This window comes from Anabrus simplex, chromosome 1 (genome assembly GCF_040414725.1).
Source record: "Anabrus simplex isolate iqAnaSimp1 chromosome 1, ASM4041472v1, whole genome shotgun sequence".
NCBI lineage: Eukaryota > Metazoa > Arthropoda > Insecta > Orthoptera > Tettigoniidae > Anabrus > Anabrus simplex.
Window position 1 is genome coordinate 1,078,691,826 of NC_090265.1, and position 24,801 is coordinate 1,078,716,626.

General features: G+C 38.9%; 1 protein-coding gene across 1 annotated transcript in view; it reads left to right on the plus strand.

The window, feature by feature from the left end:
* LOC136858059 (probable E3 ubiquitin-protein ligase HERC1) overlaps nt 1–24,801 on the plus strand; it is an 850,878-nt gene that overhangs the window by 601,146 nt on the left and 224,931 nt on the right. The window contains exons 52-54 of the mRNA XM_068225263.1: nt 5,613–5,737; nt 15,499–15,664; nt 15,747–15,944. Coding sequence (XP_068081364.1) covers nt 5,613–5,737; nt 15,499–15,664; nt 15,747–15,944 — 489 coding nt within the window. The remainder of the gene's footprint in view (nt 1–5,612; nt 5,738–15,498; nt 15,665–15,746; nt 15,945–24,801) is intronic.

A 24,801-nucleotide genomic window follows, 5' to 3' on the forward strand; every position in this document is an offset into this window, starting at 1 on the left:
TTGACGACAATAATTCTTTCACTATGCTGGTCGTAGTAGCTTATCCACTGCCCTATTTTCTTATTCATTATTAAACCAACTCCTGCATTTCCCCTGTTTGATTTCGTGTTGATAATTCGGTAGTCGCCTGTCCAAAAATCCTGTTCTTCCTGCCAACGTACTTCACTTATACCAACTACATCTAACTTTAGCCTATCCATCTCCCTTTTCAGATTCTCTAACCTACCACAATGATTCAAACTTCTAACATTCCACGCTCCGACTCGCAGAATGTCGGTATCCATCTTCCTGATGATCGCCCCTTCTCGTGTAGTCCCCACCCGGAGATCCGAATGGGGGACTAGTTTACCTCCGGAATATTTTACCCGGGAGGAAGCCATCATCAGTACATCACTCATACAGAGAGAGCTGCATGTCCTCGGGAGGTAGTTACAGCTGTAGTTTCCCGTTGCTTTCAGCCGTGTAGCAGTATCAACACAGCTAAGCCATGTTGAGTATTATTACAAGGCCGTATCAGTCAATCATCTAGACTGCCACCCTTGCAACTACCGAAAGGCTGCTACCCCCCTTTCGATGAACCATTCGTTAGTCTGGTCTCTCAACAGATACCCATCCGATATGGTTGCACCTGCGGCTCGGCCATCTGCATCATTGGGACACGCAAGCCTCCCCACCGCGGCAAGGTCACATGGTTCGCAGAGGAGGTCTTTACACATATCATTGATATATATAAGAAAACATAAAGGTCCAATAATACTGCTTTGAGGAATTCCCCTCCTAATTATTACAGGGTCAGATAAAGCTTTGCCTACTCTAATTCTCTCAGTTCTATTTTCTAGAAATATGGCCACCAATTCAGTCACTCTTTTTTCTAGTCCAGTAGCACTCATTTTTGTCAATAGTCTCCCGTGATCTACACTATCAAATGCCTTGGACAGGTCAGTCGCGACACAGTCCTTTTGACCTCCTGAATCCAAGATATCTGCTATACCTTGCTGGAATCCTATAAGTTGAGCTTCAGTGGAATAACCTTTCCTAAACCCAAACTGCCTTTTGTCAAACCAGTTATTAATTTCACAAACATGTCTAATATAATCAGAAAGAATTCTTTCCCAAAGCTTACATGCAATGCATGTCAAACTGGCTGGCCTATAATTTTCAGCTTTATGTTTTTCACCCTTTCCTTTATACTCAGGAGCTACTATAGCATCTCTCCATTCATTTGGTATAGCTCCTTCATGCAAAAAGCAATCAAATTACTTTGGATATGTTACTATATCCCAACCCATTGCGTTTAGTATATCCCCAGAAATCTTATCAATTCCAGCCACTTTTCTAGTATTCAACTTTTGTATTTTACTGTAAATGTCATTGTTATCATAGATACATTTTAATACTTCTTTAGTATTAGTCACCTCCTCTATCTGGACATTATCCTTGTAACCAGCAATCTTTACATACTGCTGACTGAATACTTCTGCCTTTTGAAGATCCTCGCATACACACTCCCCTTGTTCATTAATGATACCTGGAATGTCCTTCTTGGAACTTGTTTCTGCCTTAAAATACCTATACATACACTTCCATTTTTCACTAAAATTTGTATGACCACCAATTATGCTGACTTCTTTGCTAGATTCAATTTCCTAGTAAGTTCCTTCAATTTCTCCTTACTTCCACAGCCATTTCTAACTCTATTTCTTTCCAAGCTGCACCTCCTCCTTAGTCTCTTTACTTCTGTGTTATAATATAGTGAATCTTTACCATTCCTTACCACATTTAAAGGTACAAACCTACTTTCAAATTACTCAACAATTACTTTAAACCCATCCCAGAGTCTGTTTACTTTTTTATTTACCATTTTCCACCGATCATAGTTACTTTTTAAAAACTCCCTGAAGATTGTTTTATCAGCCATACGGTACTGCCTAATAGTCCTAATTTTAATACCAACCCTTCTTTCACATATTTATTTTTAACTATGACAAAAACAGCTTTGTGATCACTAATACCATCTATTACTTCATTTTCTCTATAGAGCTCATCTGGTTTCATCAGCACCACATCCAGAATATTCTTTCTTCCTTTGGTTCCATCACTTTCTGAATCAGCTGCCCTTCCCATATTAACTTATTTGCCATTTGTTGTTCATGCTTCCTGTCGTTCGCATTACCTTCCCAATTGACATTTGGTAAATTGAGATCACCTGCTACTATAACATTCCTTTCCATATCGTTTCCAACATAGCTGATTATCTTATCAAATAATTCTGAATCAACATCAGCACTACCCTTTCCCGGTCTGTACACTCCAAAGACATCAAGTTGCTTATTATCTTTAGAGATGAGCCTTTACACCTAAAATTTCAGGCTTGTCATCTTTAACTTTTTCGTAGCTTACAAATTCTTCTTTCACCAGAATGAATCCTCCCCCTCCCACCGTTCCTATCCTATCTCTATGATACACATTCCAGTACCATGAGAATATTTTTGCTTTCATTGTATCATTTCTCAGCTATGATTCAACTCCTGTTACAATATCTGGTATATATCTATTAAATTACTTAATTCAATTCCTTTCTTTAGGGTATTTCTACAGTTGAGCACTAACATTTTTATGTCATCCCTACTTGACTTCCATTTCCTTGTACCCTTTTCACTGCTGCCTCGGCCACCCCGTTTCCCTGAATGTACCTGTCTATAAAATTTCCTAACTTATAATTACTACTGCGGTTTAAGTGAAGGCCATCTGAGCGCAGATCCCTGTCTACTACCCACCCATTAGGATCTAGAAATCTCACCCTCATTTTCCCACATACCCACTCCATAGTCTCATTTAATTCCCCAATCACCTTCCAGTCAGTATCCCTCCTACACAGTATTCCACTAATAACAATCTCTGCTTTCTTAAACTTCTCCCATGCTGCATTTACCAGATCCCACACATCCCCAGCTATGTTTGTACTTATACCTGCTTGTTTTACGTTGTTAGTACCAATGTGAAACACTAGCACCTTCTCCTTTCCCTCTTCCTTCTCTTCTACTTTCCTCAACATCTGCATCAACCTAATTCCTGGATAACACTCTACCCTGGTTCCCTTTCCTCCACACAGTTTCCCCACATGTCTAACCATGGAATCCCCCATGACCAGAGCTTCAACCCTACCCACCTCATTTGATCCCCTCCCCTCCTGGTCAGCCCTATCTTCTCTCACTGCTGCAGAAGCTACTCCCTCCTCCCTTTTCTCTTTCCCATGACTCTGTTCCACCTGTCATTTTCTATCCACTACTCTACATTTCCCTTTCCTACCTTTTCCCTTCTCGTACTTCCACACATCTCAGCAACAGTTCCCTGTTTCTTATCTTCCCTCGGTTGTTCTACCTGTTGTGACTCTTACCGATTTCTCACAGACACGTTTCCTGAATTCTGATCCTGAATAGAGCCCTTAGACTGCAATCTCCTTCATCGTCTTCTACAGTTGCCCCCTTTCCTTCCCATCCCTCTTTTACTCCTACTGTATCCTGTACATTTTTTGAAAGAGGCCCACTTTCCTTCCTGTCCTCTGGGAGAATTCTTATTATCTCCCTCATACTCCTTAATGCCTGGTCACACCCACAGTTCCTACACTTGCACTCCTGTCATGATTACATTCCTCACATATATGTTTGTATGAATTTGCTTACACCTCATGATGTGATATTGGTCACACTTTTCCTCACACAGGGAGCACACACGTTGTAGCTTTGTGGAATCATTGTGTTATACATTCTTTAAAGTGGAATCCATGAGCTGCCAGACTTTTGACAACACATCTTAGTTCATTGTTTTGTTTCAGTCCATTTCCATTCTATCATAGCTTCTGTGACATAGAATTGCAGCCATATATGATCCTGTTTCATCCTTCCTTCGGGCAGTTGAGCAGCAGCATTAGAGCAGCATTAGAAGGAGTGTTAACTGCTCAGTAAATAATGGTTCTTTACAGAGCTCGTACACTTATCTGGATTGCATGTTCAATGCTACCAAAGGTACCATTTTATTCACTTTAGGAATGTTGCATTTATTTTCTCTCTTCTTAGATTTTTCCTAAATAATTTTGAAACCATACATAGCAATAAGGGTGATTACAGCATGGAATAGTTTTGAAAATGCACAGCCTGTTTCCACTCATTTGACCGGGTCAGGAATGAAATGAATGGAGCCCCCATCTAATGGCAAGGATAGGAACTGTGCTGGCTGCCAAAGCCTGTCTGTCTTTGGTTGGGGCTTTAAGGCCAGATGTGCCCTTCCTATCACCATGTGATTTCACAGGTGAAACTCCATCCTAGGACCCACTGGAATTTGCATCTCAGTTGTCTGGATAGAAAAATCAGCAGAACTTCCTCGTAGAGGAACCATTATTTTGTTTTTCTGTAGTGTTTTAACATCACAATAACTCAGAGAGATTTTTGGAAATGTTGGAATAGGAAAGGGCTTGGCCTGAGAAGGAAGCAGCCATCCACTTGATTAAGGTGTAGCCCAGCATTTGCATGATATGAAAATTGAAAACTCTCTTTAGAGACTGCCCCAGGTTGCGTACAAAACTCCATCACCCAAATCAAGCTTACTGCAAGCTTACCACATGGTCAGCTTGCCCTTATTTTTTACCTTCTTCCTCAGGCTCTAACTGTAGGTCTTCCGCATGATATTCAGACGGTTGTGCTCCAGTATTACGGTATAGAATCATACTGTGTGCCATTCCTTCAAAATGAAGGTTGATGATCAAAGAACAAAGCTAAACTTATTACAATAGAGGATAATATGAACCACTGGGTGAGTTGGCCATGCCGTTAGGGGCGCGCAGCTGTGAGCTTGCATCTGGGAGATAGTGGGTTCGAACCCCACTGTCGGCAGCCCTGAAGATTGTTTTCCGTGGTTTCCCATTTTCACACCAGGCAAATGCTGAGGCTATACCTTAATTATGGCCACGGCCACTTCCTTCCCATTCCTAAGCCTTTCCTATCCCATTGTCGCCAAAAGACGTATCTTTGTAAAGCAAATAGCAGAAGAAAAAAAGAATAAGAACCTCATATTCTATTTTGTGTCTACTTTGTCCAGCTCCCCAGTACCAAAATTTGTACTCATTGTGTAGCTATGAAAAGGCAGTCTATGTAAAGGACCCTCTTAGAGCTACATTTTGAAATGAAAGGAAGTGAGAAAATACAGTATTTACACGCATAATACCTGCATATTTTTTAAAAAAATTTGAGGCATGAAATTGTAGTGCAGGTTTTATTTGTGTCAATGTTGGCTTTTTTTTTTTTTTTTTTTTTTTTTTTTTTTTTTTTTTTTTTAATACAAAATCAGCTTTCCTAAAGTTAGGGTGCGGGGATTATTAGCGTAAATTCGGTATTTCATTCTCTTCATTTTGTTTGTGATAGTAATGACTGAACATCTAGTTCTCTTGTCTCAAATGGGTCAATATTCTTACATGTATAGTTTTAACACTATTTATTTTCCCTTTTAACTGGGTGTAGTGGGGATTTTAAAGTAATTTTCCCATTGATACTAAGAATTCAAAAATGTATCTTATATCAATTCTGTTGTTTGAGTAATTTAAATGTTGTTATTTTCAGTTCCTGTCACAGAAATTGAGTGGTTTGATGAGGAGAAAGAGTTTGCTGTGGCTTATAGTGATGGCATAGTTCACCTTGGACATAAGAATGCTAACTTTCAATCCCACACATTAAATGCTCATCAGGTGAGTTGGTCACACAAGTTTATTCTGAAAATTAACATCTTGATGCTTTATGAATATAATCCAAATACAGCAAAGGTCTGCTATAGCGAGTACGGCATATAGCAAGAACTATATTGTAACAACATATGTTTTATGTCCCTTGAAAATTCCTATATTAAACTGTGTATTACCCTCCAGTTACAGCGGGAACCCTATAACTGATGCATCCATTATTACGAGCGATTAAGCATGCGTTATTATTTCCATTATCGATATTTATGGACTCCAGTGACTACAGTGAATGCGAACAATCGTCTTCGGTGCAGTTATCGCGCTATGTGCACTAGCAAGCTCTTTCGCCGACATTGGAACGTGAAGGGAATGTCGGAATCAATTAGTAATACTTGTTGATTGTTGTTCTGTAAACACAATTTGAAAATTAAAGAAAACATGTTCCCGTAATAAATGCATAAATAACCTGGCCGATAGTAATTAGAAATAGAGGCTGAAATAAACAATCGATAATTTAATGTTGTGTAGGCCTGCTGAAATTAAATAAGAATGTGATACATCTCAAAATACGGCAGGCTCAGACAGTTGTGACGCTGACCTTCTGACCTCGACTTGACCGGTTCGATCTTGGCTTAGTCCGGTGGTATTTGAAGGTGCCCAAAAACATCAGCCTCGTGTTGGTAGACTTACTGGCTTGTAAAAGAACTCCTGTCGCAATACATTCGGGCACATTGGGATGTTCGAAAACCGCAAAAGCAGTTATTGGGACGTAAAGTCAATAACATTACATTTTTTTAATACGGCGCAGAAAGGATGATCGATTTCAGCGGTTAGTTTATTCAGTAAAATATTTTTTGGGCGTTTCTGTGGGGGACAAGGAAAGAGAATGAGTTGAACAAGAAAACATACCATTGAATATACAAATCAGAACTATCCAACAGAGAAAAGCTCTTCTTTTTTGTTGTGAGTATATTTTGAGTCGTGTATGTAGGGTACAGTGAAAGAGATGGGCTATCTACTGTTTCTAAAGATGAGAGTATTAAAAGGCATGAAAAAGACAAGAGAACAAATACGAAAAGCTTTTCCACTCGGGTATATTAAATAACAACGGTATACAAGGTGTGTAAAAGACCAGACAACAAATTGTACTGGGGTCCATGAAAGTATGAGCGCATTATTTGCAGATCACACACTTTCTAAAACAAATGTCAGCTGAAGTCATATTTTTCGGACCAGCAGGTTATTAAACATTGTTCTCGGGTCACACTCATGAGCATGTTTTATTTGGAGATTAAAATTGACCATGTGCGAGAAGATTACCTTGAGCGTCATCTCCAATGTGACAACACTTCGATTGACTCGAGTCGAAACTCGAACTTGAGAGTTTCAACATAAGCGCCAATGTTGAAAGATGTGGATGCTTGTCCTCTTCCTGGATTTTAATTTTGTCTTCATTCATGTTTGTGGGTTACTGTAGTCACATCCTAGTTCGTGAACCATGGGCAATGGCTGAGTGGCCTAGTAAGTGGTCCTGAGAGTTGGGATACCAGTTGCTATGGAATGGGAGTGGGTATCTCGGACATATTCTGAGTCGTGGCCCTCCTTGTGCTCAGGCGGCTAGGACTATACAATTCACCGGTGGTCGATAACCCGTTAGAGGAGAGATCCTCACTTGGACTATGTGCAAGTAGGGTAGCATCCTGCTTCATGAATTTACCGAGCTCAGAACATTTTAGGAAAGCCTCGGACCTATGGGAGTAATGGAGACCCACTCCCGTTTCACAGGCGAGGGACTCCTTGGAAACAACTTGGCGAACGAAATGGAATTCGACGGGGAAATATCAATATTAATGGGGCTTATGAAAGAAAGAAGGTAGAACTGGCTGAGTCAGCAAAGAGGATGCATCTGAATGAGCTAGGAGTAAGTGATATTCGGGTAAAGGGAGATAACGACGAAGAGATAGGAGATTATAAAGTGTACTTGACGGGTGTTAGAAAGGGAAGGGTGGAGTCTGGGATAGGGCTCTTTATCAGAAATACCATTGCATGCAACATAGTTTCTGTTAGGCACGTAAACGAGCAAATGAGTGGGTAGATTTGTCAGTTGGAGGAATTAGGACAAGATTTGTGTCCGTGTATTCACCATGTGAGGGTGCAGATGAGGATGAAGTTGACAAGTTTTATGAAGCATTGAGTGACATCGAGGTCAGGGTCAACAGCAAGGATAGAATAGTGCTAATGGGCGATTTCAATGCGAGAGTTGGGAATAGAACTGAAGGATACGAAACGGTGATTGGTAAATGTGGGGAAGATATGAAAGCTGATGGGAATGGGAAGCGTTTGCTGGACTTCTGTGCTAGTATGGGTATAGCTGTTACGAATACATACTTCAAGCATAAGGCTATTCACCGCTACACATGGGAGGCTAGGGGTACCAGATCCATAATAGACTATATCTTAACAGACTTCAAATTCTTGAATCTGTTAGGAATGTACAAATTTTCCATGGATTTTTCAATGATACAGACCACTATCTGATCTGTAGTGAACTAAGTATCTCTAGGCCTAGGGTAGAGAAAGTGAAATCTGTCTGCAAACGAATAAGGGTAGAAAATCTCCAGGACGAGGAAATTAGACAGAAGTACATGGATATGATTAGTGAGAAGTTTCGAACAGTAGACAGTAAGCAGGTTCAGGATATAGAAAGTGAATGGGTGGCATACAGGGATGCTGTAGTAGAAACAGCAAGGGAATGCCTAGGAACAACTGTGTGTAAAGATGGGAAAAGACGAACATCTGGGTAGAATGATGTTATCAGAAATGGCTCCAAACAAGGGCCGAGGCAGACAGGGATTTGTACGTAGATGAAAGAAACAGAGCGAAACAAATAGTTGTTGAATCCAAAAAGAAGTCATGGGAAGATTTTGGTAATAATCTGGAAAGGCTCGGTCAAGCAGCAGATATAAAATACCAGGGAGGGACAGTTAGGTGGAAATGTAGTAAGCAGTTTGGCCTATGCTGACGACTTGGTCTTAATGGCAGACTATGCCAAAAGCCTGCAGTCTGATATCTTGGAATTTGAAAATAGGTGAAATGAGTATGGTATGAAAATTAGCCTCTCGAAGACTAAATTGAAGTCAGTAGGTAAGAAATTCTACAGATTTGAATGTCAGATTGGTGATACAAAGCTAGAACAGGTCAATAATTTCAAGTATTTTGGTTGTGTGTTCTCCCAGGATGGTAATGTAATAAGTGAGATTGAATCAAGGTGTAGTAAAGCTAATGCAGTGAGCTCTCAGTTGCGATCAGCAGTATTCTGTAAGAAGGAAGTCAGCTCCCAGACGAAACTATCTTTACATCGGTCTGTTTTCAGACCAACTTTGCTTTACGGGAGCAAAAGCTGGGTGGACTCAGGATATCTTATTCATAAGTTAGAAGTAACAGACATGAAAGTAGCAAGAATGATTGCTGGTACAAACAGATGGGAACAATGACAGGAAGGGTAATTGGAATGAGGAGATAAAGGCAAATTTAGGAATGAACTCGATGGATGAAGCTGTACGCATAAACCAGCTTTTGTGGTGGGGTCATGTGAGGCGAATGGAGGAGGATAGGTTACCTAAGACAATAATGGACTCTGTTATGGAGGGTAAGAGAAGTAGAGGAAAACCAAGACGACGACGATGGTTAGACTCGGTTTCTAATGATTTAAAGATAAGAGGTATAGAACTAAATGAGGCCACAAGACTAGTTGCAAATCGAGGATTGTGGCGACGTGTAGTAAATTCTCAGAGGCTTGCAGACTGAACGCTGAAAGGCATAACAGTCTATAATGATAATGTATGTAATGTATGTATGTATATATATAGTAAGCAATTATCACTACTTTTTCAGTATCTATAACTGGACTACACAGTAATAGACCACGCTAGTCAGCTTAACACGATTGTGATCTTCATCCGTACGTAGGCTCTTACGCAACAAATAGTCGCTACCTTTCAGTGTATGACCAACTTGGAATAAATTTCTGAACTTCTGCAAAGAATGCGAAATACAAATACAAACAGGCTTTTTCTAGGTTATTCAGCAATATCAATTAAAATCGGAGAGCAAAACTTAACTTTCCTGTGGCTAACGGTTTCCTTCCTGAAGGTGTAATTTACCCTGTAAAGTTCAGGAATTCATGGCCATTTCTCTTTTTCACACAAATTTCTCAGAGCGGCCTCCTGTCGCAAGGGATCTAATCTGTGTTGGAAATCTGTTCCTTACACGAGGGATGACAAAGAACATTTTTAGGGCTAGGAAAAATAAGATCGTACTACAAGGTATTGGTGAAAATCCTTGACGCGATAAGTGAGGTATTTTTATATAGGTTTAATACGCCGTGAATCAGGACTTCAAATTTACGCCATGCTAAGCAAAAAATCGTTTTATTGAGGAAATCCCTTGCATCTGGTTAAATTTCAGAAAGGCTACCTTGAAAATTTATAGTGAATAGGTTATCATTACTGGCGCTTGAAATATATTTTTACTTTGCATATAAGATTAAGTTAGGTTAAATGATGCTGTTTGAATAAGAAAGTGAAACATTTGCCACAGAAGCCACTGGAGTGATACTACTCCAATTTTTCAGAATGAAATTGAACATAGGAATTAATATTGTTTCGGAATTAGAAAAATAACTAATGAGTAAGCCGTAGTATGGAAATCTGAGTGAGGGTCCGCCTGACTTTTTTATTTTTTTGTTTACAAAAATTGGATTTAACAACAATCATCTATAGCTAGTGATTTTTTGCCGTTGTGAATTCTTGCTATAACGGACTTCTATTGTAGTAGAACCTTCTGTGTGAATCAAAATTATTGCCTTAAGAATTCTTTCATATGAGAAAGGTGTTGAGAAACATTGTCTTTTATCGTTAAGTTTTTTCTCAGTATAAAGTTCCAGTTTCACACCAGGAAAATGCTGGGGTTGTACCTTAATTAAGGCCACGACCGCTTCCTTCCCATTCCTAGGCCTTTCCTGTCCCATCATTGCCGTAAGACCTATCTGTGTCGGTGCGGCGTAAAGCAAAAAAAGAAAAAAAAAAAGTGATGTTGATATCTAGAGAGATGGAGTTTTAGAACAATAACAATTTTGACACTTTTGTTTGAATTGATGAACCAATGAATTGGTTAAATTTGAAACACTCTCTCAGCTTGTTACGTCATGTTCTATTATTATTATTGTTATTGTTATTATTATTATTATTATTATTATTATTATTATTATTATTATTATTATTATTATTATTATTATTATTATTATTATTATTATTATAAACACTAACGTGTACGTTGCACAAAACTCAAGCTCTTAAACTATTGAGAGTTAAAAGGTGCGGTTTGTACCAAAAGCATCCGAATCTTCACATTAGTGCAGGAAAAATCTTCTATTTCTTGAAATGTCAACGGAAATATATTTACTGATTAAGTAAAACAGTCACCCAATATTTTGCCATCACTGGCATGGAAACCATGAAGATGATGTGCACTCTGTGTTCTATTACGGCATTGCCTAGGTCACAGAGCCTTCCATTACTGTCAGCCATCTTTAAGACGGGCAGTGTGCTTTTTCTGCATGTCTTTGCTTAGAATACTATCGCTGGCACTGCCTATATTGACCAGGTGCTGCCTGTAAGACTGAAAGTTACAGTTTTTTTTCAAGCAAGCAAGTCAAATAGTTTAGAATTTTACTGCTGGCGCTGTGTATAAGACAAGATCACATCATATGAGTTTTGTATCTTGCAATGAATGGCTGCACTGAGTAATATCATGTAGATTGTGATAAAGTCATTGGTTTTGTTTCTTTTTAATTGTGCTAATATAGGAATGAAAGTTATGATGAAAGAGAAGACTGTTTAGAGACTAAAAGGGCAAACCAGTCTTTGTAGAGAGAGGGAAACTTCTCTGGAACAAAACAATTATCTCAAGATTGTGGAAGACTTAGGCCCCAAAGATTTTGAGAAATGTATGTTGATAGAGAGAGAATAGCATGTGCTCAGAGATCGTGCCACGCATGCACAACAATATCATTATGTGATTAGAACACATAATTCTAATAATTTTGTAATCTATGGGAGAATCGTAATTCATTGCTGAACATTCTAACCATTCTGTTGATACTGTCCTGGATATAGAAGAGGTGGTACATTATCCAACTGAATTTATAATACTTGAATTCTCCTGGAACTACTCTCCACAAACTGATTTTAAAGATAGGTTCCTCTATATTATTGCTCCGCAGCCTAAACACACCAAAATTATGGAATAACTGATCGTTAAATACAATGCTACTTGAGTGCACGATCCTTACTGGTTGTGGAGCTGGTGAAACTGTTTTGATCCCTCGAATACCAGTGATAACCACCGACCTACAATTTTAGTTTAAAAGGCACCAGTTTCCAGTAAAAGTATGTTTTAGTATGACCAGTTGTAAATCAGAGGGCCAAACTCTAAACGTTACAGGTCTAAACTGGAGTGTTGAGTGTTTTTTCTCATCGTAAACTCTGTGGCATGTCATATGTTACTTCCAAAAAAAATGTATTTGGGTTGGCCCCAGAGAGAGAGTCATGTAATGTAGTATATACGGGAGATACTTAATATGTAAGGCCACCCATGCGAAGCCGGGGTGGGTCATCTAATAATAATAATAATGAATAAATTTATATTACCAATATAACGGTCCGTTATTGGACAATATAGATTTTCCAGCTAACTCATTCTATTATTATTATTATTATTATTATTATTGTTATTATTATTATTATTATTATTATTATTATTGTTATTGTTGTTGTTGTTGTTGTTGTTATTATTATTATTATTATTATTATTATTATTATTATTATTATTATTATTATTATTATTATTATTATTATTATTATTATTATTATTATTATTATTATTATTAATCTTTCAATTCATGTACATAGAATTTAAGTAGTCACTGTTTACTGCCATATTTGTTTTATGACATATTATATATAGGCCTAGTATGGATCCTTTGTGATGTATTGTTTCTCATTACTGCTTTGTATTTTTCTTTGTTTGATGCACATTGCTACTTTTTATGTAAATTTTCTACCTTATTATCTTGTTTAGATATCTAGTTCAATGATAGTATTTCTTTATTATATTATAATTATGTGGTTAAGTGTAAGAGAGGGCCACAAGCCCTAACTTCTCCACTACAAAAGACCTAAATAAATAAGTACATAAATAACTTCTTCAGCAGCCTTACTGATCTTACTCTTCAAGATTGTCCACTCTTCATGTATTGTGTTTCTTTCAGCTTTTTCATTTAGTCCTTGTGCAACATATTCCTTGAAACAATCCCTCACTCTTTTTTTCTTCAACTTGTCTAGATCTCATCTCCTTGCATTCCTTCCTTTCTTCAATTTCTTCAACTTCTTTGTAGAATTTTCACCACTTAGTTTGAATATTTATGCTCAAACTGTACAGTCACCATAACTCAATGTAACCAGTCAAAATCCTGGTCCCACACGACATTTCATGGTCACCAAATTGTGGTCAGTCCACATCTGCTGTTGTGAAGGTCTTCCAATCCAACTCCTAATTTCTGAATCTCTGCGTAATGATAATGAAGTCTGTTGATATCTACCAGTGTCTCCATTTCTTGTCTATGTACACAGCCATCAATTATGGTGTTTGAACCAAGTATTATTTAGGACTAAATTATGATTGGTGCATAATTCTACCAGCCAACTTCCTCTTTCACTCCGTTGTTCCATTTCATATCTCATACAAAATTGCCTTCTCTTCCTTGGCCTACCACTGAATTTCAGTCTTCCATCACAATTAGTTCCTCATTTCCTTTTATATATTGTATTAAATATTGTATCTCTTTATATATTCTTTTGATTTCATCATCATCATCCACTGAACTAGTGGGCATATAGGCCTGCACTATTGTGGTGAGTATTGACTTGGTGTGTATCTTGACAATCAGCTCACTGTACTGGTCATAGTAGCTTACTCGTGGTGTTTGAATCAAGTATTATCAAGGACTGAGCCTCCGTGGCTCAGACGGCAGCGCGTCGGCCTCTCACCACTGGATACCGTGGTTCAAATCCCGGTCACTCCATGTGAGATTTGTGCTGGACAAAGCGGAGGCGGGGCAGGTTTTTCTCCGGGTACTCCAGTTTTCCCTGTCATCTTTCATTCCAGCAACACACTCCATTCTCATTTCATAGCATCTATCAGTCATTACTAAATCACTTTGGGAGTGGCGACCCCATCATACCAATAGCCTATATATGATTCATTCATTACATCCCTGACCCGGTCAATGACTGGAAAACAGGTTGTAGGTTTTCATTATCAAGGACTAAATTATGATTGGTGCATAATTCTACAAGCCGACTTCCTCTTTCACTCCCTTGTTGCAGTTCATATTCTCCTACAAAATTGCCTTCTCTTCCTTGATACCGTATTCATTATTAAACCAACTCCTGCATTTTCCCTCTTTGATTTTGTGTTAATTCTGTAGTTGCCTGACCAAAAATCCTGCTGAGCCTGCCAATGTACTTCACTTGTACCAACTACTTTTAACTGAAGTCTATCAATTTCCCTTTTCAGATTCTCTATCCTACCTCAGTGATTCAAACCTCTTGCACTCGCTTCAGCTCACAGAATGTCAATATTTTTTTCTTTCTGATGATTGCTCCCTCTTGTATAGTTCCCACAGGGAAATTTGAATGGAGGACAATTTTACCTCCAAAAGAATTTACCCAGCGGGAGCTATCATCATTACATGATTCATTCCCACAGAGAGCATGTCCTGGGGAGTTAGTTACGGCTGGAGTTTACCGTTGCTGTAAGCCATGAAATGGTATCAACATAGCCATGTTAAATATTATCATAGAGCCATATCAGTCAGTCATCCAGACTGCTGACCTTGCAACTTTCGAAAGTCTTCTTCTCCCCTTCCAATAAGCCATCCATTAGTCTGGTCTCAACAGGTACCCATCCGATATAGTTGCACCTACGGCCTGGCTACTTGCGTAATTGGGATGCACAAGGCTGCCCACTGCGACAAGGTCACATGGTTCACAGGGGAGGACCTAAAGTAGTATAGTACCCAAAAAATTAAGACAAAAAGCAGAGTATACCCAATTTATATGACTGTGACAGCCATGAGTATGCCACCAGTATGAGTTCAGCAGGAATAGGGAGCCACGGGTGCCGAAAGTTTGAGAATCCCTACATTAAATGCATTAACACTCATCAACCTTCTACGGTGTATAACCTGCCAGAATTAAAGCAACTATCTGGATTGTAATAAACTCCTGTGTTCATGTACATGTCCATAACATATAGTGACTGAACCATTTTTGTAGTGATGTACCTCCCAACATGCAATGACATGAGAGGTGGATAAAGGGACTGGGATATAAACTACTGTACGTCAAGTGTAAACATTGTCTATCATTGAGGTCTGATAGTACTTTTAATTGTGTATCTAGGTAACTGAGGATTGTTAGGTTTCGATCCAAACTTCTGTTGAGGTTCTTTCTTAGATCTTCAGTATATGGCTGCTGCTATATATTTTAAAATTATCTCTACTGTTACATGGAGGCACAGTACAGATATTTATTATCTTTTGTTGTTGTCATCGTCGTCATATTGAGATTGAATACAAATTTATTGTGGGCAAGAGATAAATTTTGTTTTTGAGAATTCGGGATTTGCTTTTATTTGCCATGTTCTAGGGAAATGTAGCCTGTATGCGCTGGGATCCTTCTGGACGTCTCCTTGCAACATGTGGAGCAGATGGTATGTGCCGCATCTGGCATAAGGTGGAGAATGTATGGCAGTGCCAACATACATTACTGCCAACACATAAACCTGCCTCCCTCATTTGGTCTCCATTCATTGGTAAGTACTCTATTCCTCTTTATATCTGGATGATAATGAAAAGAAGGAAGATAGAAGTGTTTATACCAATTGTTTGTTGCAGGCAAAGGTCCTCGGCCATTACTCCTGTGTGTGGGGACTGTTCATGGTAGTGTGAATGTGTGGATATTACCAGATGCAGACTCAGAGGAACAGCAGACAGCTGCAGCCAGTCCACAGCTTATGTTATGTCTCCAAGGACACTTGTACCATCCTGTCACTGTCCTTTCTATTCATCGAGATGGGCTCTTGCTTGCAACTGGTATGCAGCACTTTTTCAACATATTCCGTGAATATGATCTTATGAAATTTTAGGTTTTTGCTATCCGAATACATACATACATACATACATACATACATACATACATACATACATACATACATACATACATACATACATACATACATTATCATTATAGACAGTTATGCCTTTCAGCGTTCAGTCTGCAAGCCTCTGAAATTTACTAAACGTCACCACAATCCTCGATTTGCAACTAGTCTTGTGGCCTCATTTAGTTCTATACCTCTTATCTTTAAATCGTTAGAAACAGTCTAACCATCATCGTCTTGGTCTCCCTCTACTTCTCTTACCCTCCATAACAGAGTCCATTATTCTCCTAGGTAACCTATCCTCCTCCATTCGCCTCACATGACCCCCCACCGAAGCCGGTTTATGTGTACAGCTTCATCCATCAAGTTCATTCCTAAATTAGCCTTTATCTCCTCATTTCGAGCACCCTCCTGCCATTGTTCCCACCTGTTTGTACCAGCAATCATTCTTGCTCCTTTCATGTCTGTTACTTCTAACTTATGAATAAGATATCCTGAGTCCACCCAGCTTTCGCTCCCGTAAAGCAAAGTTGGTTTGAAAACAGACCGATGTAAAGATAGTTTAGTCTGGGAGCTGACTTCCTTCTTACAAAATACTGCTGATCGCAACTGCGAGCTCACTGCAGTAGCTTTACGACAACTTGATTCAATCTCACTCAGTATATTACCATCCTGGCAGAACACACAACCTAAATACTTGAAATTATCGACCTGTTCTAGCTTTGTATCACCAATCCGACATTCAATTCTGTTGAATTTCTTACCCACTGACATCAATTTAGTCTTCATGAGGCTAATTTTCATACCATACTCATTGCACCTATTTTCAAGTTCCAAGATATTAGACTGCAGGCTTTCGGCACAATCTGTCATTAAAACCAAGTTGTCAGCATAGGCCAAACTGCTTACTACATTTCCACCTAACTGAATCCCTCCCTGCCATTTTATACATTTCAGCAGATGATCCATGTAAACTACAAACAGCAGAGGTGAAAGATTACAGCCTTGTCTAACCCCTGTAAGTATCCTGAACCAAGAACTCATTCTACCATCAATTCTCACTGAAGCCCAATTGTCAACATAAATGCCTTTGATTGCTTTTAATAATCTACCTTTAATTCCATAGTCTCCCAGTATGGCAAACATCTTTTCCCTCGGTACCCTGTCATATGCTTTCTCTAGATCTACGAAACATAAACACAACTGCCTATTTCTCTCGTAGCATTTTTCAATTACCTGGCGCATACTGAAAATCTGATCCTGACAGCCTCTCTGTGGTCTGAAACCACACTGGTTTTCATCCAACTTCCTCTCAACGACTGATCGCACCCTCCCTTCCAAGATGCCAGTGAATACTTTGCCTGGTATACTAACCAATGAGATACCTCGATAGTTGTTGCAATCCTTCCTGTTCCCTTGGTTATAGGTAGGTGCAATTACTGCTTTTGTCCAATCTGAAGGTACCTTACCAACACTCCATGCTAATTTTACTACTCTATGAAGCCATTTCATGCCTGCCTTCCCAGTATACTTCACCATTTCAGGTCTAATTTCATCTATTCCTGCTGCCTTATGACAATGGAGTTTATTTACCATCCTTTCCACTTCCTCAAGCATAATTTCACCATCATCATTTTCCTCCTCCCCTTGACCTTGGCCATTCGCAACACCACCATGATGATTTCCTTTTACATTGAGAAGATGTTCAAAATATTCCCTCCACCTCTCCAGTGATTCCCTGGGATCTATTATGAGTTCACCTGAATTACTCAAAACACTGTTTATTTCCTTTTTCCCTCCCTTCCTAAGATTCTTTATTACTGTCCAGAAAGGTTTCCCTGCTGCTTAACCTAGCCTATCTAGGTTATTACCAAAATCTTCCCACGACTTTTTTTGGGGATTGTTTGGGTTTGTTTCACTCTGTTTCTTTCATCTGTGTACAAATCCCTGCCTGCCTTGGCCCTTGTTTGGAGCCATTTCTGATAAGCCTTCTTTTTACGTTTACAAGCTGCTCTCACTTCATCATTCCACCAAGATGTTCGCCTTTTCCCATCTTTGTTCCTAGGCATTCCCTTGCTGTTTCTACTACAGCATCCCTGTATGCCACCCATTCACTTTCTATATCCTGAACCTGCTTACTGTCTACTGTTCGAAACTTCTCACTAATCATATCCATGTACTTCTGTCTAATTTCCTCGTCCTGGAGATTTTCTACCCTTATTCGTTTGCAGACAGATTTCACTTTCTCTACCCTAGGCCTCACTACAGATCAGATAGTGGTCTGTATCATTGAAAAATCCACGGAAAATTTGTACATTCCTAACAGATTTCCTGAATTCAAAGTCTGTTAAGATATAGTCTATTATGGATCTGGTACCCCTAGCCTCCCATGTGTAGCAGTGAATACCCTTATGCTTGAAGAATGTATTCGTAACAGCTAAACCCATACTAGCACAGAAGTCCAGCAAACGCTTCCCATTCCCATTAGCTTCCATATCTTCCCCACATTTACCAATCACCCTTTCATATCCTTCAGTTCTATTCCCAACTCTCGCATTGAAATCTCCCATTAGCACTATTCTATCCTTGCTGTTGACCCTGACCACGATGTCACTCAATGCTTCATAAAACTTGACCAGTTCATCCTCATCTGCACCCTCACATGGTGAATACACGGACACAATTCGTGTTCTAATTCCTCCAACTGACAAATCTACCCACATCATTCGCTCATTTACGTGCCTAACAGAAACTATGTTGCATGCAATGGTATTCCTGATAAAGACCCTACCCCAGATTCTGCCCTTCCCTTTCTAACACCGGTCAAGTACACTTTATAATCTCCTGTCTCTTCCTCGTTATCTCCCCTTACCCGAATATCACTTACTCCTACCACATCCAGATGCATCTTCTTTGCTGACTCAGCCAGTTCTACATTCTTTCTTCCATAAGCCCCATTAATATTGATAGCTCCCCATTGAATTCCATTTTGTTCGCCAAGTTGTTTCCAAGGAGTCCCTCGCCTGTCAAATGGGAGTGTGACTCCATTACTCCCATAGGCCCAAGGCTAGCTTAAAATGTTCTGAGCTTGGTAAATTCGTGAAGCAGGATGCTACCCTACTTGCACATAGTCCAAATGAGGATCTCTCCTCTAACGGGTTATGGACCACCGGTGAATTGTATAGTCCTAGCCCCCTTTGCACAAGGAGGGCCACGACTCAGAATATGTCCGAGATGCCCACTCCCATTCCATAGCAACTGGTATCCCAACTCTCAGGACCACTTACTAGGCCACTCAGCCGTTGCCCATGGTTCACGAACTAGGACGTGACTACAGTAACCCACAAACTTGAACTGAATAGATTAATAATTTTTTTTAGTTCTTGAACCTTCACACTGATTGTAGTACTATCTTATGAGGCATAGAGGGTGAATTAAAGTTACTATTTTAACAGTTCAAAGTAGTTTTTGGTTGATGCAATTTACCTAATAATCCTAGAACTTGAACTTTGACCATGAAAAGTGGTGAGATTCTAGAATATATTATGACCTGACTATAGGACCTTTGTTGTAATGCCGCTTTTGTCTGATTTGATTGAAATGGATTGTACAGTATGCTTCTCAAGGCAAATCCTAACATCTACTTGATGGCAAGTTCAGTAGAAGTCTGTTCGAATAAGAATTAATTTATGTATGTCTGTCCCTTAATCACGTTTCCTGATATGGGGTTGAGGATGAGGTGAGATGGAATTATCTGGCATGTTTTTATGGCTGGATGCCATTCAAGATGCCAACCTCAGTTGAGGAGCTATAATAATAATTTCGTATGGCTATTTCTAGCCGAGTGCAGCCCTTGTAAGGCAGACCCTCCGATGAGGTTGGGCGGCATCTGCCATGTATAGGTAACTGCGTGTTATTGTAGAGGGGGGATAGTGTTATGTGTGGTGTGTGAGTTGCTGGCATGTTGGGGACAGCACAAACGCCCAGTCCCCGGGCCACTAGAATTAACCAATGAAGGTTAAAATCCCCGACCCAGCCTGGAATCGAACCCGAGACCTTCTGGAAGGAATCAGCTATGGTATATGAGAATTCATAACAGTGATAAATTTACTCGCTACAGAGGATTGTCCTAATATCCCATTTTCCGTAAAAGTCAGAAAAGATACAAACAAATAAAAAACACACACTAAAATCGGTATGTATGAAAGAGCAGTCTGTCTGTCAGAACTTTTCATGAATGTTTTCTCATTAATTATTGTACTTTCTGATTCCAATACTCTGTAAAGATGCATGCTTAGTTTCATTCTTAAAAATTTTTTAATACTTTTTTCAGGGACTTAAAACTTTAAAAAAATTCACTTGTAACTGAAAGTATGCCTGCAGTACATTATATGGAAAATAGAAGGAAAAAAAGAAACAGTGTAATGCATTGTTGTTTGACTGAATATAAACTAGGAGCACACATTGTACAGAAAAAACTGGTTATATTGTACTATTTATTATTGCCTGTTGCATAATCTATGCCCTCAAATCATGGTAATTCTTAGATTATTATGCCAGATATATTGTGATGCATCACAAAACATTTGATAGTTTCTAGGACACTAACAACCTCATTAAAACACACCATCATCTTTAACATCTTCCTCGCCCAATTTCTGCAGAATACCGCCAACAGTTTTGCTAATGGTGACAGGTTCTATAGCAGCGACTTTCCTGTCGTCGTCTGTGTCTTCTTCAGACAATGCCCAATCTCCCAAACTCTTCCATTCTTTGTCACCATCATCATCATCACCACCATCATCATCCCACTTCACAAAAACAGTTGCATGTAGTTAATTGTGTCACTCATTGCCTCAAAGCTATGATGTAATGCATTCCCTATTGCAGTGATTCAAATGTTGCACATGTGTACAATTTTGGAATACACTTACTGTATTTTTAAGAAAGTATATGTTCATTGCATCCTTCTTTCCTATAGCTACACAGTGGATGCTCTGGTGCACCAACATTTCACAACATTGCAAGTTAAAATAGTGTGTGTTCCCAAGATCTAGTGGTTGCAGTTCACTGGTCCAATATGGGTGGAAAAATTCTAGTCACATTTCTCAGTTTTAATGTTTCAGGAGGGTGCACCATATCTCTGCCCACAAGTAGGAGGATCTTCCTACCCTTCGTACCCATTTTTGTGTCAGTTCCTCTCAACCAATTTTCAAAGAACTTCTTTTTGATCCATGAGTTTTTGTTACTTGTTTTTAAAACATTGCGGCTTTGCAAATTTTCTCGCTGTTAAAAGAGGCAGCTTTTCTGTTACGTCACTATCTGCGCATGATAAAACTATCACGTGTTCCTTACCATCCTTCCCTCTGGTCAGCTAGTACATTTTAAAAACAAGAACCTGTCTTGTCAGCATACTGGGATGTCAGTTCCTTCAAACTACCTTCTTTCTACTCGCGTACAGTATGATTCTGAACCCCTTTTACAGGTTTCATTTACAATGAAAATTAAACATAATGTACACAAGAACCTCGTTTATCTGGCCCTCGTTAATCCGTATCTCCGGTTTATCCGGATCAAAAATAATAAAAATTTTAATTTTACTTCTACAGTATTTCTTTTACAGCATCTACTCTCCTTGAATGTCTTTTCTGCCAATGATAGTTAACGACAGGAATTGGGAGTAATTTGGCCATGATCTGTCAATGGTACCATCCCAGCGTTCACCTGGAATTGAGAATGGGAAACGCTGGAAAACCATTACCAAGGCAGCCGAGGTGGGATTTGAACCCACGCTCTTCTGAATGCAACGCACTATTAATTCACTGATGGCGAATTTCAAAGATGGAACCAGTACTGCATCAGAAGAAACAATGACTCATGGAGAGACAACAGTGCAGCTGGACAAACTGAAGACCTATTGAAAATCCTTGACTGAAACCACAGCGGCAGAACTGTTGTTAGTAAAGCGTCTCTGTGATCGGGCTGTGCGCAAAACGCTCTTCAAATGTTTAACAGAAAAACACTCGCACAATATTTTAGTGCATAAAACATAGTCATAACTGTAAGAAAAGTGTTCTGATATTTTTTGTACAATTGAAAAAAGGTATTAGCGTACAACTTGTGTTAATAGATTATATAACATGTACTGTATTTGTTTTTTAGTGTTTCCGGGATTATCCGGATTTTCGATAATCGGATCAGTTTTGGTCCCTTTTAATCCAGATAAACAAGGTTCTTGTGTACACATAAAAACTAGATGATGTTTAATATACTGGAACCATTCATGTAAGCAAAATTAAACATTCCATTAAACAATAACATAAGAGCTAGGAAGGTCCATGCTTCTAGGCTTACGATTATTCCGAACAAAGAGCAGTAACACATTCACTGCCTTCTTAATTCACCTACAAATTTAACCACAGCTGATAGGTTTTCTTCTGTAAACTGGATCACTTAGAATGACGCTCATGCATTTTATCAGCATGTATTGTGGAAACCAGGTGATACACATATGCATCAGGCAGCACTGAACGTGTTGAGTGATACGAAATGTAGGAAATCAGCCAATCAAAAAATACTGTTGTTCAGATGCTCATAGTTGCTCACACAATTTATCAGACTCATCCCTTCTTGTATATGAGAGGAAAAACAGATCATACAAAGATGAAAGCTAATACAGTAAAACCTCGTTAATTCAAAGTCGTTGGGACTCAAAAATCGGACTTCGAATTACATGATTTCAAATTAACCATCAATTCGTAATTCAGAAGTACCAACCCTTGCCGCGTTACAAAATGTTCTAAGGCCCGTTAGTGCATGCAGTTAACCTTCATTCACAGTTTAAACCTTTCAAATGCCATGAAAAAAGAAAAAAACTATTTCCAAAGTGCATCCAAGAAGGTGCATTTACAGTATTCAAATAATGCACTTGGATAACTCACTGTTCATGTTTCCCTATTGCCATGGAACAAAGCCATGTGTTTCCTGCATTCAATTTATTGGCTAGCTGTTGGTAGCGAGAGAATTTCTTATTTAGGATTACTACTCTAATGTTTGTTGTGCAGAGCCTGATACTGTTCAAGCACATAAGGAAAATTGGTTCATGTATTCAGCCGATGTAATGAATCTCAATGGGACATTCTGCATTAACATCATCAGTTAGCCATGTGGAGGGAGGTCGAGATACTTTAATCTACATTTTGGAGCATGCTTGTCGAGAAGATGAAGTAAAAGGAACTTGAACTTTTGTAGTTTCATATCAGTGTCATCTATGTTTATTATGTTCTCCCTAGTGGAATTGGAAGTATCCAGTCTAAAGTCACACATATTTATATGTTTAATTTCTCTGAAAGATATATTTCATTTTATATTTTGGTACTTTAAGAGAACATGACAGGGATATCAAGTCATGCTTAGAAATGCATGGCATAGGAATCTGTCCATGTGTAAAAAAATTTATGAGAATTATTCATAACCATTAAATCAAGAAGGGTATGAGATGACGAGGTGGTTACGATAGTATTGTTAGTCGGCTGTGGTAGTAACACTTGTGAGCTTGCATTTGGGAGGTAGTGGGTTCGAATCCTGCTGTCTGCAGCCCTGAAGATGATTTTCTGTGGTTTCCCATTTTCACACCAAGCAAATGCTGGGGCTGTACCTTAATTATGGACATGGCCAATTCCTTCCGGCTTCTATCCCTTTCCTATCCCATCGTTGCCATAAGAACTTATCTATGTCGGTGTGATGTAAAGCCAATTTAAAGATATTAATATTAAAAGTTCCACCTTTAACATACTTACTTATTTCCCTCTTTGGGGACAAAACATGTACCTATAACTTTGCATTAAGAATAAAAACTTTTGTGAATATTGTAAAGGTTGAACTCTTAATGTTAATATCTTTAAACTGTTCAAAGTTGACAATATGGGCTAAACATATCATATACCTATTACTTGTAAAGCCAATTGTAAAAAAAAAAAAGAGAATTAGAAAGTGGTAGTACTGTCATGTTACATGACTAGAATATATTTAGCAGTTGCTTTGTTTCATGTGTCTGCTGTAATATGTCAGTATTGAAGTCCTTGATTATTAATACATGTTCATAAGTTGGTAATAGTCGGTTTAGAATGTCTTCAAAGTCAGTCATATGTCCTACTCACGGGGGCCTGTAGATATCACCAATTAATACCTTTACTGGGGAAATGATTGCCTCAGCAAACATGAACTTGGGTCTCAGCTCAGCAGAGCGGATAGAGGTGTAAACTAATTTACAACTGATATCCTCCTCTGCAGTCAACTCTGTCATGCCTGCATAGATGATATCTATTTATCTCAACCAATCTACAAGGAATGGACTTCCTCAACCAAATTTCACTCACTCCAGTAATATGCCCATTGCTTTCTTGAAGTAGAACTCTAAGCCTGTCAGTTTGGGCTGGGACAGACTGTGAATTTTTATTAATGCAGTTCATCGAATGACGTCTTGTCTTGAATACTTTCTCTAGCGTGTTACAAAGTGTAGGTAGTGATGGGAGAAAGTGCTGATAGGGTGCGGAACAGAAAGGAACAGGTCCGCTATCTAGCTGAAGGTCATTGCCACACTTAGAGGGAGGTCATACAGAACTCTGTAATAAAAGCATTAGCCAGGAGAGAAGGTATGCATCTTACCTTCATACGTCTGTAGATGAATCACCAACTTGTCCTTGCACTCAACACACACACACAGCATAAAAATTAACTGAAATAACATAAACCTATCCTAAGATCAATACAAGATAATACAGCCATAC